This window comes from Ambystoma mexicanum, chromosome 9 (assembly GCF_040938575.1).
Source record: "Ambystoma mexicanum isolate Mex_15411 chromosome 9, UKY_AmexF1_1, whole genome shotgun sequence".
Taxonomy (NCBI): Eukaryota; Metazoa; Chordata; class Amphibia; order Caudata; family Ambystomatidae; genus Ambystoma; species Ambystoma mexicanum.
The window spans coordinates 996,173,132-996,193,252 of NC_090931.1; the positions used below are offsets into that span (position 1 = coordinate 996,173,132).

The window sequence follows — 20,121 nt, forward strand, 5'->3', positions numbered from 1 at the left end:
TCCTAGCAAGAATAATGCAGTTCTGAGTGGAGAGGAATGGACGGCAGGCTATGATCAGCTTACATGTGTAAGCAGAGGCAGCGGCAACCGCATTAGTTTGTCTATTAAGGGAGAGTGTAGAATCTAGGTAGATTCCCAGAGTTTGAGTATCTTTGGATTCTTTGATGGAGTTGCCATCGATATTTAAAGTGGTAAACAAGGTGTCAAGCTTATTAAGCCTTTGTTAGGTGCCTAGAATGAAGAGCTCTGTCTCGTCATCGTTGAGAAGAGCTCGTGTTGGGCCATCGAGGCTTGGACAACTTGGTAGATGTAATTCAAAGCTTTAGAATCAGCGATGTAGTCACCAGTGATCGGGATGAGTATCTGGGTGTCATCAGCGTAGTTGGTGTAGGTGACACCCAGATAGTCAAGCAGGTCAAACAAAGGTTTGGTAAATACATTGTAAAGTGTAGGGGATACACAAGACCCTTGTGGGACTCCACATTCTCTTCGGCCCAGTTGGTGTAAAAATATTCTAGTACTTTAAGCACCTTGGGGCTGGTATGTCCATTCGCTCCTGGGACTAATCAGTTTTTAATTTCTCCTCTTTATGTTCTTGCAAGAAAATGTGCACATCAGATGTGGCTTGCTGTATAAGCTGGCAATTGTAGAGATGGCTGACCCTGATTTTCCTCCTATTCTTCATCAGAGCTTGGGTAATAATTTAGTCAGATAGCCCCGATCCTTTATTGTACGGGGTAGTTGAAAGGGGCCGTTATAATTATGTGCAATCAAATTCTTTAAAAGGGAATGAAGTGTACATTTAAAAACTGTCAAATGATGTGTGCCTTTCTGTAATGTCAAGGTAGAGGTGCCTCGAAGTCCATTTTCAAAAGTGGTTGGTGATCGGGCCACCGTTTGAATTTGTGAGCTTTTCTAAAATGGAGGCCTCAGAGCCATTGTCTGAGGTCTTCTGTGTGTTTCAGGGCACACATGCGTGGAATCGTCGCGTTGATGGGTCTGGTACCTTTGATACACTGGTTTTAGTTATCGATATCGTGTCAACCTTTTTACTTATTTTGCAGCCCTCGGCACAGCCTTTCAGGGTTCACTTTGCTATTATCCGACATACACTTGAATTATTTTGCAGAGTCCTCCAGCCTTTTGCACGCCATGTTGTGGCTACGACGCCGATCCTGTGGGAGGCGCTTTGTGGGGCAACTGACTGGAAGCCTTTGGGACTTCCTTCGGCATTGATCAGGGGCTCTCAGCTCAGTCAGGCTCACCTACCCCAGTTTATAACTGGACCTCTACCACCTCAGAAAGGCACTCTTTCCTTCCTCAACTGAATAACATTATCCAGCACAGCAGTTTCGAAGAAGTCTCTTTGGCTTGTACGTCTCACACATCTCTTCGTTATGGTACAAAGGAAGGCAGTGGTTACACTGTGCATGTGTGTCTGCCACCAAATGAACTTAGTTTCGTTTTTGTCTTAAATGGATCTGTGAGTTTTACAAGGATTGTACCAAAGTTAAATGTGCATGTTCTTGAGACCTTCTTTTAAGACCTGTTCCTGAAGCAATCTGCGAGGTGGAATGTCGGACTAGTGGCACGATCCATCTAGAGTGCAGACTCAGTTTGAGGTAAGTCGATGACTCCTGTAACCATACAACAGCTGTAAAAAAATATCTGAAGGTGTAGGCACCAAGAATTGTGGGTGCTTGCACACCCATAATAGGAAAATTAGGCTAGGAACACCCTTGTTTGTTCGTACATTTTACTTTAGAAGTAAACAATTTCACTGTCCCTTAAGACTTCTATTTGGGTGCTTTTACCATGCAGCGATTGGCGTGTCCCACCATTCGCAATGACTTCTTGACAAAATGTAAAAAGTGATAGACACAGGAGATTCTGGTCTCCTGGTAGGGTAACTTTTAGATAAATGTCTCGACACCATAACATTTGGTTCATCATTTTAAAGCCTACCTCAAAAATCATTAACTTTTGTATTGTTAAGAAGTATTTCATGGTAGTCATTTTTATCAAACTCAGGCAGATGACTAATGCTGCTGGTTGCATAGGCATTACATGCGTTGACCCACTGAGCCATCAGATATTTTTGTTTAAAACGTTGCAGAATCAACATCTGTTAAAGAAATCTCATTACCAATACATGTAAATAACTCACTGACTACACAAACTGATTCAAAAATTGGTTGTTGTCAATGGTCATGGTAAATTTGTTAGCCACAATCCTATTTCTCGAAAAACAAAAAAAATGGTTTGAAGGGATATTTCCCACCACAAAAAAGGAAATAATGTATATGAATATAGCAAACTCAAAGAAAAAAAAATAGTGTTTTTATTAACTACCACACTGTTATAATACACTTTAAACATACAATAAGGTAGCCTTTTAATCTGAGGTGGTTTTAAGAGTAACAAATGAAAATAATTCCAAGCAATGCCTGCCAATAGGTGAACTGTTGTAGGCGCTGCAGTTACTGCTTTATTACATTTTAGGGAAGTTGGCTATCACTTACATAACTGCAATGCAACTGTATATTTGTACACGTTCTATAATTGAAAATATAAACAGTTATTAAAAAATAAAAAGAAAGTACAGCAACATGATAAAAAAACATACATATTCATCAGGTAAATGTATTCGATACATACAATTTTTAAAGGATGAAGCAAAAGGTTTGATATTAATGCAAGTTATCTAGGAAAAAAAATATTGAACCTCTCCAGCGGTTTAAAACTAGAGTCTGTATGGTTGTAGTACTGCCACTAAGAAAATGATTTCTCTAGGTTTGCATATGCAATACTTTACTTGTAAAATTACATGATGGCTTTTACGGCCCTTGAAAACAGATTTAGAAACAAGATTGATAGAGACACAATACACCTCATTTTTGGTCCTCCAATTTTCCAAGAAAGGGTTTACAGAACTACAACATTATCCTAATCACCCAAATGCCTCAACCTAGAAAATGGTTCTCTTTTGACATTGGTTTATACATTGCTAGAATTACCGACTGAAATCATATGAACAAGATACAATTTTGGCAAAATAAATCAGACATGGTTTTTAAACCCTGAAAGGTGACTAAGCCCCAGAGTACCATGTTAAAATGCAGTTCTGAAAATCTTACAAGAGTAATGCTTAAAATATTGTACATAGTTTAACCTAATTAAAATAATTAGCCTTGAAATGACAAATTGGTGAGCTAGGTAAAGCCTACACTATGTAACATTTACTTGGAAACTTGATTTGTCAGTAATGCATAATAAAAATTCCAGTCATCAAGAAAATTACAAAAGTTCATATCATTACATGATTTTGTTTGCACCCATCAACTTTGTTATCTTACAATAGATAAATACCAACGTTCTCATTTTTACACTAAACCACACAGGATTGATGCATTTGGTTAGACTACCATTCTCATCTTCCAAGTTAAACTGTGACTTTACATAACTTGGTAAAATTTCATCTCTTCTAGATTCCAAAAGTACCTACAAAAACATGCAATTTTACCATTTTATTATAATTTGGAATATCATACAAAGTAAGGCATTTCAGTGTCATGTATAACCAAGTTACTGTCAATCCAAAATAGTTTGCACATCAATAAAAAGATATCTAAGAACTTAGGAACAATATTCTTTTCACTACTGTATAAAAATAACCACAATTAATAGGTATCTTGTGAATATTTACTCCATGGTCTCATTTCCAGAAACTGTGACAAGCTGTAAAGGTATTTCTGAGTTGGAAAGAACCTCTTGATTGCTGGTGCTAGAGGCATTCATAGTTCCTAATGCTGAAAGAGACCCTTGCTGAATATTTGCAAGAATAAGGGTTGTTCCTCCCGCAGAAATCAACGTATCTTCAGGCTTTGCTTCTATGGATGCAAGCACTGCACTGCTGGTATGAATACCTTTTTTATTCTGATGTGTTTTTATATGTTTGGCAAGGTGATCACTTCGCATAAAGCGCTTTGAACACTCCGGGCAGACAAACTTCTTTTCCCCTGTGAGATAATACATGATCAGTCAGAACATAATAAACTTCAATGGTACAAGCCATACTTGCTTTTTTCTCAAAAACAACATCACACAGATTTTAAACTTCACAACTAGCGATTCACGATAAAAAAAAAAAGGTTATGACATCCATGCAAATAAACCATTGAATCTTCAAAACAAACCTGAATTAAAAGCAGATTATGGATTAAAATCACCATTCAAAATTAATACAATACTACCTGTAAATAGATACCCTTGGTGGTCAACTGCCATGGTCTTAACACTTTGTTGAAATCTACAACCGATACAGAACAGCTTCGAAAGGCTTATTTTGTAGGCCCTGTGCCACTGGGAGTCAGCTTCCAAATCATCAGCATATCAAAGGATATAATCACAAGAATCTCCTGGTGTAGTGTTGAGTTTCACTTTGATTGGGAGAGCATCAGAAAAATGAATCACACTCACAAATGAGCTACCAAAAAAAGCTAAAACCTTGGCGTGTGGGAAATCTTGGCAGCTGTCACTTGTTTTGTAGTCCCCAATGTATGTTTTTTTGTGCATATTGGTCAAGTATAAAGAGTTCACGCATTTTATTATACATTAAATATATTACTAATCAAATCATTACTACAATTAAATTCTAAAGCAAAAACAATTAAAACACGACTTAAAACACTAAACAATAATCATAAATTAAAAATCAGTCGCAATGTGAAAGTCAGAAGCAGTTATCACTATAGATTCTGCCTCGTATAAAAAAAAATAATCCAAAATTGACCTTCCTCAATGGATTCAAAATAAGATTGCAATACAATAAACTGGGTAAGAATGTGCCGTGCAGATTCCGTAGACAATTTACATAGTCTACAGATTCTCTCGTGTCGAGGTATCGTCGACATGGACCCATCGTCCGGTGTGTTCCGAGTTGGGAAGGATGTTAAGCTGAAGGTATGTGATAAACCTTTGTAATTGTGTTGAATATAATGAAGATAGGTACAAGGGAGGTTATATCGAAAGGTCTGATTAATATAAACGGCATATCCAAAGACTTACCAGGCCGGTTGATATTATTGCACATCAGCATCTTTAGTCTTTTTAATAGTTACCTATATATATATATATATATATATATATATATATATATATATATATATATATATATATATATATATATATATATATATATATATATATATTATATATATGGGATACATTACTCACCGTAATCGTATTTCTGATGCTTGTATCTGCTTAGATTCACATGCTGTGCATAGGCCGACATCTAGTGGAAGCTGCGGAGTATTACAGTTTGTTTTTCGAAACTCGAAAATGGGCGTCGACACAGGCGTGCCAGTAATCCTATCCCTAGTGTGACGTCCACTGTACCCAAGATCCCTCACGCGTCTAGGATCCTCAGATTGTATTTTTTCTGACATGAGGAAGCATGAGGAGTAGCGTGAGTACAGATAATCCAAGCAGATAGACAGAAAGGTAAGACTACAAGCAATCATGCGCCTTCTCTCGGAGGGGAGGCAGGGTGGGTCGCATGTGAATCTAAGCAGATACAAGCATCAGAAATACGATTACGGTGAGTAATGTATCCCTTCTGAGGCTTGTGGAATCTGCTTAGATCACATGCTGTGCATAGATTAGCGAGCAGTACCCGAAGAAGGAGGTGGGATGTGAGAAGGGTCATGAGCAAACAGGTGTCTTAGAACCGCTTGTCCCACTTGTGTATCTGTCTTGGAATGAGTGTCAATGCAGTAATGCTGAGTAAAAGTGTGAATAGAGCTCCAAGTAGCTGCTTTGCAAATGGCGTCGAGGGGAACATTTGCAATGAAAGCCAGAGTGGCCCCAATGCCTCTAGTAGAATGGGCCCTTGGCGTAAAAGGCAGAGTTTTTTCAGAAAGAGAGTAACACAGCTGTATACAGTTGATAATCCACTTCGAGATCGCGCCCTTAGAGACGCGATCCCCCTCTCTGCCTGTAGCTACGGAGACAAACAGTTGATCTGTTTTCCTTAGCGGTCTGGTTTTATTCACATAGTAGAGGACCGCCCTACGCACATCAAGGGTGTGTAGTTTCACCTCAGCTGAGCTTTGCGGGTTCTGGAAGAAAGCCGGAAGCTCGATGGACTGGTTTACATGGAATTTAGATATATATTTAGGTGAGAACCTAGGGTGTGTGCGTAAAACCAGTTTGTCTTTGTGGATAGTAAAGAAAGGATCCTGCACTGACAGAGCCTGAATTTCACTGACCCTTCTTATAGAGGTAATGGCTACTAAGAAGGCCGTTTTATAAGTCAGGTGTTTGAGACTACTTTTATGCATGGGTCCGAAAGGGGGGCCCATGAGCTTAGCTAGCACCACATTGAGGTCCCATCCTGGCGGTGGGTTCGAAATAGGAGGGTGGAGTCTCTTTACTCCTTCCATGAAGGCTTTAACTACTGGTACTTTCCACCACGATACTTTGTTATGGGATGTGGTGTAAGCCGAGAGGGCTGCCAGGTGTACTTTGAGAGTTAAAAACCAAACCTGCGTCCAGCAGGTGGAGCATGTATGTTACAACGTTGGAAGGAGTGCAATCAACTGGGTTGATTTGTTTATTCTGGTAGCAAATAACGAATCTCTTCCACTTGTCAAAATAACAGTGCCTTGTGTTTGGTTTCCTGGATTCTTTTAGGATGTCCATACACCTCTGTGGTAAATTGAGATGCCCAAACTCTATGACCTCAGGAGCCATGCTGCCAGGTTCATTGAGTTGGGTTCTTGGTGCACTGTTTGACCTTGTTGCTGGGACAGTAGGTTGTACCAGGCTGGGAGTTTGATGGGCTCGCACACCGCCATCCTGCGTAGGTGTGGAAACCATGGTTGTCTCGCCCACATGGGAGCAACTAGGATGAGCGTCATCGATTCCTTGTTCATCTTGTACACCACCTTCCTGATGAGGAGTTGGTGGAAAAGCGTACGCAAACATCCCTGACCAGTTCATCCACAGGGCGTTCCCTTGGGAGTCTGGCTGGGGGAACCTGGATGCAAATCCTGGGCATTGTTTGTTTTCGCTTGTGGCGAATAGGTCTATAGTGGGGAAACCCCACTGAGAGAAGAGATCTTCTACGATATCTCTGTGAAGGACCCATTCGTGTTCCTCTGGGAGGGAGTCTCTGCTTAGGGCATCCGCTAGGGAATTGAGCTCCCCTGGAACATGTTGTGATGACAGGAAGATGTTCCGTCTGAGTGCCCATATCCAGATTTTCTGGGCAAGCTTGGACAGATTTGGCGAACGAGTCCCTCCTTGTTTGTTCAGATAGAACATGGCTGTCGTGCTGTCCGTCCGGATCTGCACTGACAAGTTTAGCAGATGGTGCTCGAACGCCCGAAGCGCTCGGAATACTGCCAGAAGCTCTAGCAGGTTGATGTGGTTCTTGGCTACTGAGTGAGACCAGAGACCCTGAGCTGTGTGGTGGAGATGGTGAGCTCCCCACCCAGTCAGGCATGCATCTGTAGTCACCACTGCCTGTACTTCGGGATCGTAAAAGGGTTTTCCCCTTGCAAGATTCTCTCTTGTCCACCAGTGTAAGCTCTGTACGAGTGTTGGCGAAACTACCACTAGATCGTCCCACTGACCACTTGCCTGAGACCACCGTTTCGCCAACCATTCCTGCATGGGACGCATGCGCAGACGCGCGTGGGGGACCAGGTAAATGCATGACGCCATCATGCCCAGTAACCGCATTGCTTTGCGTACCGTTATTTGTTGACCTGACTGATAATGTGGAATTTGCAGTAGTATATTCCGAATTCTCTCTTCCGAAGGGAAGGTCAACCCTTTCTGAGAATCTAGGATTGCTCCTAGGAACTGTTTTGAGGTGCTTGGCACCAGACTTGACTTCTTCTCGTTGATAGAGAAGCCTAATTCGTGGAGGAGGTCGATAGTCCTCTGAATGTTTGACCTGCAAATTCCTGGGGTTTCCCCCGTTATGAGAAAGTCGTCCAGATAAGGGTACACTGGGATTGCCTCCCTGCGTAGGTGTGCAGCTGCCACCGCCAGTACCTTGGTGAATACCCTTGGTGCTGAAGCTATCCCGAAGGGCAGTACCTTGAATTGGTAGTGGCGACTGTCCACCTTGAAGCGCAAGTATTTTCTGTGGGCTGGGAGCATGGAAATATGAAAATAAGCATCTTTCATATCCAAGGTTGCCATGTAATCCCCCTTTCTTAGGAGGGGGATTACCTCTTGTAGCGAGGTCATACGGAATTTTTGGGGCTTGACATACTTGTTGGCAGGCCGTAAGTCCAATACTGGGCGCATTGTTAAATCTTTCTTTGGCACAAGGAAGTAAGTTGAATAGATACCCTTGTTTACCTGGTGTCCTGGGACGAGTTCTATCGCGTCCTTTTCTAGCAGAATGGCGATCTCCTCGAGAAGGATCTTCTGATGTTCTAAGGAGTGTACTCTTTGTCGTGGAGGGTGGTTCCGGGGACGCTGCAGTAATTCTATACAATATCCTGTGGACACTGTTGACAGCACCCATCTGTCTGAGGTGATCCCTCCCCAAGCCTGGGTGAAGTTGGAAATGCGTCCCCCTACTGGGGTTGCGTGAGAAGGGACCCTGAACTGAGCGTCACTGCTTTGGTGGAGGCGTGCCACCTCCCTTGTTGGGGCTGCCTCTGCCTCTTCCACGACCTCTCTTGTTACCCCTGCCGTAACTTTGGGTAGACTGCTGGTTGTTGTTCCATTGTGTACCCTGTCCTTGGGCATAGTTGCCTCTTTGTGAATTTTGGCCGAGTGGGCGACGAAAATTACTGTTCCCCCTCTAGTTAGGGGGTTTGTTGGTAAGCTGGCCAAGGGATTTGAGAGTCTCGTACTCGTCCTTGGCATTCTTAAGTGCGTCTTCGACCGCTTTCCCAAACAATAGATCGGGTTCCACCGGCTTGTCTATTAATGAAGCCTGTGTTTCTGTTTTGAACCCCGACTGCCGTAACCACGAATGTCTCTTGATAACAGTACCTTCTGCTATCAATCTTCCTGCGTTGTCCGCGGCGTCGAAAGTTGCTTTTAATATGCAACCAGACATGGCTCTCCCTTCTGCCGAGATCCGAGCCAACTGGCCCTTTAACGGTTCAGGAGCAGAGGCTATGAGCGCCGCGACCTCTTCCCATTGATGGCAGTTGTAACTTGCCAACAGGGTGGTGGAGTTTGCAATCCTTGCTTGGTAGGCGGACGTTGAGGCTACCTTCCTGCCAAACCCGTACAGTCTTTTGCTCTCCTTGTCGGGAGGAGCTTCTGACGACGATAAGGGTGTCCCAGCCCTCTTCCGAGTGTTGGTAACCACTAGGGAGTCTGGTTTAAGCTGTCCTCTTATATAAAGAGGGTCAGACTGGGCTGCCCGAAAAAGTTTTTCGACTCTGGGGTTGACGGCTCTGGTGAGGTTAGGATTCACCAGGGATGGATCTATTCTACGTTGGATGGATTTAAGGATAGGGATGGTCTGAGCGACCGGCCTCCTCTCTCCCACCAACTCTTCTGCGAAGTCCCTTTCCTCCTGTACACCGTGGGTGTCGATGTGAAAATGTTCTGCCGCGCGAGCGAGAACTTCATTAAGGAGGGGCTGGTTATCAACTGGCGAGTCGGTAACTGGGGCTTCGCCCTCTACCGGGGAATCTACTCTGTAAATTTCCTGCTCGTCTTCTACCTCCTCCAGGTCCTCATCATCCGCATAGTATTCAGTCCCGGTTTGTTCCTCCATAATTGTAAACTCCTGGTCCCCTTCAGGGAAAGGCTGTCCTTGGTATCTGGGGTATGGAGTAGAGTAAGGCTGCACCTCGAAGGGTTCAGGTCTTTCGAACCGGGCCTTTTTACTTAGGGGGATAGGATCAGAGGAGCCTGAGGGTGTGGCCCCTTGAGGGTCATACGAAAGGAAATGTTCTGGGTTTTTGTCATAAAAATCAGCTAAGGAAGACATCCTTGACATGACCCTGTCTATGTCTTCACTGGACCATTCTTTGGAACAGGGTATGACTTTAGTAGGCAACTTAGAGGACTTATCAAGGGTAGCCTTGCTGGATGTTGATGTCCCAGTAGATTTATGTTTGTCTGTCTGCTTAGGGTGGAAGGATGGTGTTACAGGAGTGGAAAGCTGTGCTTCCCCCCTCCCCGTGCGTGGAAAAATGTTTTCCCTGCCCCTTGGAGGCCCCAGAGACTTTCGACGCCTGGCGTCGAGGGTCGGGAGAGGTACCTTGTTTCGAGCGTGGGGCCTCGCTGGTGTTAACTGCGGCCTCGGTCTCCTGGAGCGCGGCCTGGGGGTGGAAGTCGTCTTCGTCTTCCGACGATCGAACTTCCGTTAATCTAGGGAGCGAGGCACTCTTGGCAAGAGTGGATGATTGCCTTGCGTCATGAGGCGATCTCGATCGAGAGCGCCCAGAGGACACAGAGTCGGACCGTTCTATCTGTGCCTCTTTCCGAGAAGTCGACATCGTCGAGGTTCGGTTGGACTTAGTGTGCTTAGTGTGTGTAGGGTGTGTAGCGCTTGCGTCGCCGGGGGTCTTCCCCATAGCCGCCCTGCCGGACAACCTTCCGAGGTCGGGGACCTGCGCTCGGCAGTCTTTCGACGCCGTAATGCCCTCGCCGTCCGAAAGTACGGCGTCGCTGCCATCGCTGAAGGCGCCCTCCGCTGCCATGGCCGCCTGCCTGGCGTGGTGGGCCCAACGCTTTGTCGAACGGTCCTTAAGTGTCTTAGGCTTAAACCTACTACACGCTCTGCAGTTCGCTTCGGGGTGGTCCCTCAGCAAGCAGAGATTGCACGTGGCGTGCCTGTCGACCCAAGGGTATTTGCGGTTGCACTTGGGGCAGAATTGGAAAGGGGTACCCTCCATACGCACCTTGAGGCAGCGGGCTGGTAAGTGTAGGAAATCTATAAGGTGTACCTATATACCAAGAGTGAAGAGTATGTACCACCCCCCACTCTCCCTACTTGCAGGGCCGAGGCCAGCGGCCTACTAGGCCCGGGCCGAGGCCAGCAGCCTTCCGAGGCCCAGATCCGTCGTGCAGCAGCCGACGGTCGATGTCTTCTCCAGCCGTCGTCGAGTGTCGAGGGTCGACGTTGGGGTGGGGAAGGATGTCAATAAATAATTTTAAACTTCAATAATTAGCAAAAGTATGGCTAAGGCCAGGGAACTCCGCAAGATGCTTCCGACCAGTATGGCGGAAAAAAACAATCTGAGGATCCTAGACGCGTGAGGGATCTTGGGTACAGTGGACGTCACACTAGGGATAGGATTACTGGCACGCCTGTGTCGACGCCCATTTTCGAGTTTCGAAAAACAAACTGTAATACTCCGCAGCTTCCACTAGATGTCGGCCTATGCACAGCATGTGATCTAAGCAGATTCCACAAGCCTCAGAAATATATATATATATACACACACACACAAATTGTGTTAGTGGTTCTGTATGTGTACAAAGTGCTGAACTGGTTAATTTATTTCTTTTTCTTTTGCAATAAGCTTGATGTGTTATTTCACGTTTTCTTTTGCAATAAGCTTGATGTGTTATTTCACTAATCAATTGAACACCACATTTTGCCTTCAAATAAAATTCTCACATGAACATCGTATATCCTCCACTACTAACATCGCAAATAATCAGAGTAAGCATACACATATGGATCACATTTTACCTTTGTGGCAAACAACAATATTTGATCATCTTTTTCTGTGGAATATGAAAGAAAATCTGAGAATGGACATCCCGGGCGGAGCCGGGTTCTTAGTTTAGTTTCTTCCTACAATACATCTATTGAAGCTAAACACGTTAAAGTGGCTGCTCATAAAAATTCATTTTTTGTGGCCTGCGCATATTGTTCAGCCAACAGTGTAAATAGAGTTAATACTGCGTTAGATGATCGGAATATGTTTATTTACAAATTGCTGTACTGCGCCAGCCATATTGATCGTATGGAAGGGACTCCCAATTCACAACCGAGGGCCTCGACTGGACCAGATGGAGGTATTCCCAGGATCGAGTGCGGTATCTTGCCCTCCAATTGGTCCAGCCAATTGGATATGTTAATAGGGATAGCTACAAGCCCATGTAAAAACATTGGAATTATGCTTTTATGGTACAAAGCTGTTAACCCCTCGATATTGTGCCCACCCATCTTACATATATATCGCATAAGAAGCCATTTTCTCCATACTTCGAGGAAGACAATTGCTGTAAATGTTTTGAGGGGGGGGGGGTGCTAGTGATTGGGAATGCAAGATTATATAATACATTACTCACCGTAATCGTATTTCTGATGCTTGTATCTGTTTAGATTCACATGCTGTGCATAGCCCGCCATCTAGTGGAAGCCGCAGAGTATTACAGTTCGACAGGACGTGCCAGTAATAGTATCCCTAGTGTGACGTCCACCATACCCATGATCCCTCACGCATTGAGGTCCCTCAGATTGTATTTTTTCTGACATGAGGTAGCATGAGGTGTAGCGTGAGTACAGCTATATCCAAGCAGATACTTATTATACAAGTTCATAAGCATCCATGCGCCTTCTCTCCGAGGGGAGGAAGGGTGGGTCGCATGAATTGGTAGTGCTGGTTCGCCATCTTCAAACGCAAGAACCTTCTGTGCGCTGGAAACATTGGGATATGAAAATAGGCATCTTTCATATGCAGTGTTGCCATGTAATCCCCATTTTTTTTTTACAAGCGGGATTACTTCTTGTAGCATGGTCATGAGGAACTTTTGTGGCTTTACATACTTGTTTGCAGGCCTTAAATCTAATACAGGGCGCATCGTTAGATCTTTCTTGGGCACAAGGAAGTAAGTTCAATATATACCCTTGTTTACCTGGTTGGCTGGGACCACTTCTATGGCGTCCTTTAATAGAAGCACTGTAATTTAATTTCCTCTAGAAGAATCCGTTGATGTTCTTCTGAGCGTATCTTTTGTCTCGGGGATGATTGCGAGGTTTTTGAACCTACCTTTGACAGCACCCATCTATCTGAGGTAATACTCTCCCATGCATGGGTGAAGTTGGAAATTCGACCTCCTACTGGAGATGCAAGGGAGGGTACTTGGAGCGGAATGTCACTTGCTCTGAGGTGGCGTACAACCTCGAGCGTGGCCTCTGCCCTGAGTACCACAACCTCTTTGTTGTCCTCGTGGGTAGCCCTGAAAGGATTGTCCTTGGTTGGTACCATAAGAACTCTGACCCTGGTTCTATCCAGATCGCCTCTGGGTATTCTGTCCCTGAAAGCGGCGAAAATTGCTGTTGCCCCTCTGCCCCGGGGGTTTGTTCGTGAGTTGGCCTAAAGACAAGTGTTTCGTGTTCGTCTTTAGCAGTTTTTAGTGTGTCTTCAGCCGCCTTGCCAAAGAGCACATCTTTTTCCACCAGCATATTAAGGTGGCCTGTGTTTCTGGCCTGAAGCCCGATTGGCGAAGCCATGCGTGTCTCTTAATGATGGTGCCCTCTGCGATGATTCTACCTGCATTGCCTGCTGCGTCAAAGTTTGACTTTAGGAGACAAGTAGATACTGCTCTACCATCTGCTGACACCTGGGCTAATTGGGACTTAAGTGGCTCAGGTGCAGAAGAAAGTAATGCTGAAACCTCATCCCACTTGTGGCAGTTGAAACTTGCCAGGAGTGTAGCATTATTTCCGATGAGAGTCTGGTAGGCTGCAGAAGAGGCTATTTTACTGCCCATTGCGTAAATCTTTTTGCTCTCCTTGTCCGGAGGGGCCTCGGAGGAAGCAAGGGGAGTGCCTGCTCTTTTCCGTGTGGTGGTAACCACCAGGGATTCCAGTTTTAACTGGCCTCTTATGTAAATAGGGTCGGAAGGTGCAGGTCTGAACATTTTTTCAACATGCAGGTTAACGGCCTGTGTGAGGTTGGGTGCCTCCAAGGAAGGTTGGATTCTGCGTTGTACAGACTTCAATATTGGAATGAATTGGCATCCTGTTTTTTTTTTATCTCACAACAATTGCTCAGCAAAGTCTCTTCTAGCACTTCCTGGGTATCTATGCGGAAGTGTTCTGCCGCCTTAGTTAGAACTTCGTCGAGTAGTGGTTGGTTGTCTATAGGGGCGTCTACTACTGGAGGATCCTGATTAATGGGTGAATCCAAGGAGTAACTGTTGGCCTCCTGGTCAGGGTCTTCATCGTCCCCATCATAGAATTCGTCCAAAAGTTGAGGATCAGATGTATCAATAAACGAAACATCCTCCTGTTTGTCTTCTGGATGGACTTCAGGGGCATACAGATCTAAAACTCTGCCCCGAGTTTGGACATCGGTACAAACCCTCTTAGAAGGGGGTTGAGACACAGGGGGTCGGGAGCTCGAAGGGGCTGAGGTGCATGGGGTGGTCTGAAGACTTAAAAGCTGTTCAGGGTGCTTTTGGAAGAAGTTTCCAATGAAGGACATCCTACGCATAACCCTGTTGATGTCCTCTGCGGACCAATCTTTCGAGCTTGGAAAGACAATTTCGAAGTCGGGAAGGCCCATGTCTTTATTAGTGGGTGGGATAGGCTTAGGCCTAGGGTCTTTAGGTTTGCCCTCGGATATGCCTTCTGTATGGGTGTTTTATGGTGTTTGTCCCCACCCTGCGTCCCAGAGGAGAGTGAAACTGTTGGGCCTGACGTCTTGCTAGATGAAGAATGTTGAATTTTGGGTGTGGGTGGCGAGGTTTCATCTGCGGATGAATGACCCTCAGGCGTTATTCACGAGGCATGCTTGCCGTCTTTCGACGTTTTGCCGTCTTTCGACCTTTGTCTTGTCATGCGGCGATCTGGATCAAAATTGCCCAGAGGATCGTCATTCATTCGACCGTTCACGGGGTGCCGAGCATTGTCGGGTACTCAATTCCTCTATCGAGTGTCGACTAGGGGGTTGTGTGTTTTGTGGTGTGTGTAACTGGAGTGCTACCGCCGCCGGGTGTGGTCCTCACAACATGTCCGCCAGCCTGTCCTACAGGGACGGGGGCTTGCGCAGCTACCACTACTCCGGTGCACTCGCCATCTGAAAAAGTGCGGCATCACTGCCATCTCTGAAGGCTCCTTCCACTTCCATGGCCTCAAATTGCCTGGCGGGCCCCTCAAGTTGCCTGGCGTGGTGGGCCCAGCGCTTAGTGGAACTGTCTTTCAATGGCTTCTTCGACGTGATCTCTTGGGAGACAAAGGTTGCACACGAGAGGTTTGTCTACCCAGGGGAACTTACGGTTGCACTTAGGGCAAAACTTAAATGGAGTGTTCTCCATAAAACTAGGTATGGGTGATGGCATCTACAAAGTGTAGGAAGGGGAGAATATGCATTCTACAAATGGCTTCCTAACAATAACCTCCCCCCTCTCTCCCTACTGTCTGGGCACTGAGGCCCGTGGCGGCCTCCCGGTCTGTCGCAATGATATTCAACGGTAGTCTTCTTCCTGATTCTTCGGCGTAGAATTACAAAGTCGAAGAAAGGATAGAATGAGAAACTATCTTAATTAAAGTCAATGGCTAATTTGCCGAAAGGAACTCCGCTATACGCATCAGTCTAGCATGGCGGAAAAAAACAAGGGATTTCGATACATGAGGGATCATGGGTACAGTGAATGTCACACTAGGGATAGTATTACTGCCAAGCCCTGTCAACGTCCCTTTCAGTTTGGGGAAAAAAAACTACTAATACTCTGCAGCTTCCACTAGATGGCGGGCTATGCACAGCATGTGATCTAAGCAAATTCCACAAGAGAGAAAATATATATATATATATATATATATATATATATATATATATATATATATATATATATATATCCAATTGCCAGCGCTTTATTGGCCATTGACCAGTTCTAATTAACCTTCTTGGATTTGCCACCAATATTAAGATTTTAGTCTTACCTGCATTCATTTTTAAAATTAGCCTTTGCAAAAGTATGCAAGGCTACTATGGATCGCTGAAGCCCAATTGGGGTGCGATCTATCAAGATTGTGTCGTCCGCGTAGCCTATCCAGGAGCCTGGAATCATGGCAATCTGCGGCGGAAAATTATGGGCAGCCTTAATGGCAAGATCCATGACGCCGACATATATATTGTACAAAAGGGGGGCTAATACACAGCCTTGTTTCATGCCTATATTAGTGGGAATTTCAGAAGTAATTCACCACTTTGGTTCATGCGTACCAGTACGCTATTACTTGTGTAAAGTGCAGTCATAAAATGTAGTAAGGATTCTAGTCAAGAATGGCCTTTCAAATATTGGTTTCCAGTTAGCACTTGCCATCAAAGATTTATGGGCTTTTAACCAGTTTTTAAAACGAGTGGCGGCATGTACTTTCAATGGATGTTCGTCTTGTGTATTCAACAGGGATTTATTAATCTCTGAATATTTCTTTAGGAGGCTTTTTTTGGCCAGATATATTAGTATGTCAAAGCCTTTGGTATTTGCACAGTTTCAAACAGAGTTTAATTTTTAATTCAACAATAACAAACAAAGGAAATGAGCACATATATCAATTCATCAGAAGAAATTCAATCCAGTTCCCTTCCCTTAAATCCCTCCCCGCTCAACAACACAACACATTATCAATTCATCAATTCAATTTCAGCTAGAACACAAATAAATTCATTTATCAACAATTCATTGGGGAACAATGTAAGTGTAAACATGAAGTAAGGGAGAGGAAAAGAAAAAAAAAAATTTAAATTGGAGCCTGTGCAAACTTTAGCAATGTCTTTCTGTGCAAAGTAAGCAATTTCAAGCCTGTCAGGAGTTCATAAAGTGTCTCAGCAAGTTTGGTCGAAAAAACATCTGCTCTCTGTCCGACACATAGTCCAGGAAAGGGTTCCAGATCCGCCTGAACTTCGAGAGCTTCCCCTCTAGCATGGCAGTGAGCTTTTGAAGACCCATCAATTCCCACACCTTCACCCACCAATACGCCACATGTGGCCCTTCCACCCATTTCCAAAATCGAGCTCTTGTGATTCGCGCAGCAATGAGTAATTGAGCAGTTAGAGCTGCTCTAGAACCCGTCATCGGGAAAAGCCCCCCATCTTCAGGCACATCACCTAAGATTAGTATACGCGGGTCCATAGGAAGCAGCATGCCAGAAACATCATTGATCTTGGAACGGATCTCCAACCAGTAGGCCTGGATAACCGAGCAGTGCCACCACATGTGCCCCAGATCACAATTTTCTCCACACCCATGCCAGCACGTATCCGGATAATCTAAATTCATTGCATGCAACCTAGTCGGAGGGAAGTACCAGCGAAAGCAAATCTTAACAGCGTTCTCTTTTACCAATGTACACCTAGAGGTCTTGTGGGCCCTTAGCCATATTCGCTGCCAAGATTCCTCTTGGATTTCAACTCCGAGCTCCCTTTCCTATGCCATCATATAGGGGAGCTTCTCGCCCTCCGAGGCATTTTCCAGAAGGTTATAACAACGGCCAACCTATGGGAGCTCTGTCCCTCAAGAATTCTAAGTTCTATGCCAAAAGGCGCCTTATTGGCCGCTTGGCGTGTTTCCCTGTTAGTCAACCAGTGTCGTAATTGTATATATCTAAACCGTTCCAACTCTGACGGCCCAAACTTCTCCTTACATTCCTGAAATGTCAAGGGTTCCTGATCCACATATAAGTCCCTAAGCCTTACCGGTCCATTCGATTTCCCATCCTTGGAATGAGCTAGGGTTTAGTCCCGCGTAAACGCCAGGTTTTGAGCCACCGGAGATAGCGGACCCAGCCCCAGCGAGATCCCCCTTTGCGCCCTTGCCTTGTCCCAACTTTGCAACGTAGCCAATGTTGTGGGCAACAGTCCCCGCTGATAGCTTCGCGCCTCTTTGGGCAGGAAAGGGAAGTACTCCAACGGGAAGGGAGAAGCTTTTTGCTCTATTTCTTGCCATCAAGGAGTTTCAGTAGGGCTTCTCCGGGCTAACATAGGAGCCACCTGTGACACTCTATAGTATCGCTGAACCGAAGGCAAACCTATACCTCCATGTACCGCCTTTCTCGTCAAGAGTTTGTGAGGGATCCTAGGCTTCTTATTTCCCCACACAAAGCGTCCTATCTCCTTCTGCATATCGATAAGGTCCCTCTCAGGAATCTGTATTGGCAAGGAATAGAAGGCATACAGCAACTTTGGAACAAGAGACATCTTCACCGCGCTCACCCTGGCCAGCCAGGATATTTCCTGTGAATCCCAACGACGAAGCCACTCTTTGGCTTCTCTCACTAAAGTTGATACGTTTGCTTTAAATAGGCCTGCATAGGTCGGGGTCAGTTTAATCCCCAAAAAGGGAATGTTCGTGGAGGACCAGGGAAGGGGGAAAGCCGCCTGCATCTCCGCAAGGCCCTCTGGAGACTCAGTTAACGCCATACCCACCGATTTATTCGCATTCACCCCAAAGCCAGAAATCTTTTTAGGTGCATCCCGTAGGAAGCACAACAAGTCATCCGTGTATAACGCTATTTTATGGCATTGTCCTGCAAACTCAAAGCCCATAATATCTCTACTTAATCTGACCTGCTGTTCCAAAGGTTCTAGTGCTAATGCAAAGACCAAAGGGGACAGGGGGGCAACCCTGCCTAGTGCCCCTATACAAACGAATAACTGCGGTCAAGTTTGCGTTCACTTTAACTTTAGTAGAGGGGAACTGGTAATTTGAGAGAACCAGCCTCAGAAATCTGGTGCCAAACCCAAACCTTTCCATCACCAACTGTAAGTAACTGCACGACATACTATCAAAAGCCCGATGAGCATCTAATGACAACAGAGACAGTTTACTCGGCAGTCTAGGGGCCAAAGCTATTAGATCTATCGTCCGACGTATATTATCATGTGTCGAACGGTTACGGATAATGTTACGCTCACCTGGTTCCCAAAGGGGCGTCGATCGGACCCGGACAGCTGCAGTCTCCACCAACGTGATGCGTAGTGAAGAGATGACAGTCTGGACTGGCCCACCTAATCTTGTCTGCTGGACTCGTAGAAGTATTCTCCTGCAAGTGGAGAAAGGGATTTAGCCACCCGTGTACTTTAGTGATGGCCCCCCAACAGTTCTCGTCCTCCCCACTAATCACCTCCGATATCCCCTTTTGGTAACCTCACCTTAGGTTTTTAAATGATGGGCTCTCCATCCTGCATGGCATGCAGGGGCGCGTAGATACCAGTTACTTCACTGGGTTGAAGTTACTGGAGGAGTTCTGGAAATATTGACTCCAGTGTCTATGAAGTTCCAAGAGTTCAATATGTCCGATGTTCACTCTTGTTCCACTCCCTCGTTAGGTTGCAGCTGGGTCCAAAAGAATATTGCCTGGAGGCAGCTGCTGGCATTCAGCTAAGAGTCTATTAACAAACGCTGTCCGGTAAAAGTTGCACGAATTTAACTTGCTGTTTTCTCTCCCTTTATAGCTGCGGCATAGGAAGATGCGGCGAATTAAAGAATAATACCTCCGGTGGTAAAGCAGGTAAGCCCATGGTGGCAAAGAGATTGTCTTTGTTGGTTTTCTCAGCTGACCTTGTTATTCCTTTTGTTTTCCCCCCCCCAGGTGTTGGGTTTCGACGAAGAAAATGATGGAGGCAGCGCCAGGTCGAAAGATGCGGTAGACTGGTGAGTATAACGCGGCACTGCTGCTGGCGAAGCGACGCATGCTGAAATAATGTCCTTTCCAGGCTCGGAGATGTGCTCGTCCGGAATCAGGTAAGGAATCAAATAATGTCCGTGATCTAACCTCTTCTCCTTTCTTTTCCTTTTGTCTAGGAGCTCCGGATTCGAGGCGGGCGTGGCAGAAGACTGGATGTTGACTTGCAGACACGGTGAGCGTCAAGCTGCTGGATGCAGAATAACGCGAAGCATGGGCTGCTGTTCGGGCGTGGTTTAAATAGCCTGCAAAGTAGTCCCAGGTAAGAAGTTCCCCAGAACCACACCCGAGTGAAAAAAAGTCCCTGTAATAAAATAGTCCCATCCAGGCCTCACGTTGGCTTGGACTCATTTGCACCATGGTCTGCATAAGGTAAGTAAAGTCTATGAGCCTGGCGCCCCAGCCGGGGCTGTTGGGGTTTTAATGAGTATCTGGATGCCTGCTCCCGGGGCTGATGGACTCGATCCAGATGCCCGGGGGTA

General features: G+C 45.3%; 1 protein-coding gene across 2 annotated transcripts in view; it reads right to left on the minus strand.

Annotated features, from left to right (window-relative positions):
* Positions 1 to 2,318: 2,318 nt before the first annotated feature.
* Positions 2,319 to 20,121, minus strand: part of SP3 (Sp3 transcription factor) — a 191,711-nt gene continuing 173,908 nt past the window's right edge. For both annotated transcript variants that reach the window (XM_069616236.1, XM_069616235.1), the window contains one exon: positions 2,319 to 4,019. In XM_069616236.1, coding sequence (XP_069472337.1) covers positions 3,703 to 4,019 — 317 coding nt within the window. In that variant the 3' untranslated portion in view covers positions 2,319 to 3,702. The remainder of the gene's footprint in view (positions 4,020 to 20,121) is intronic.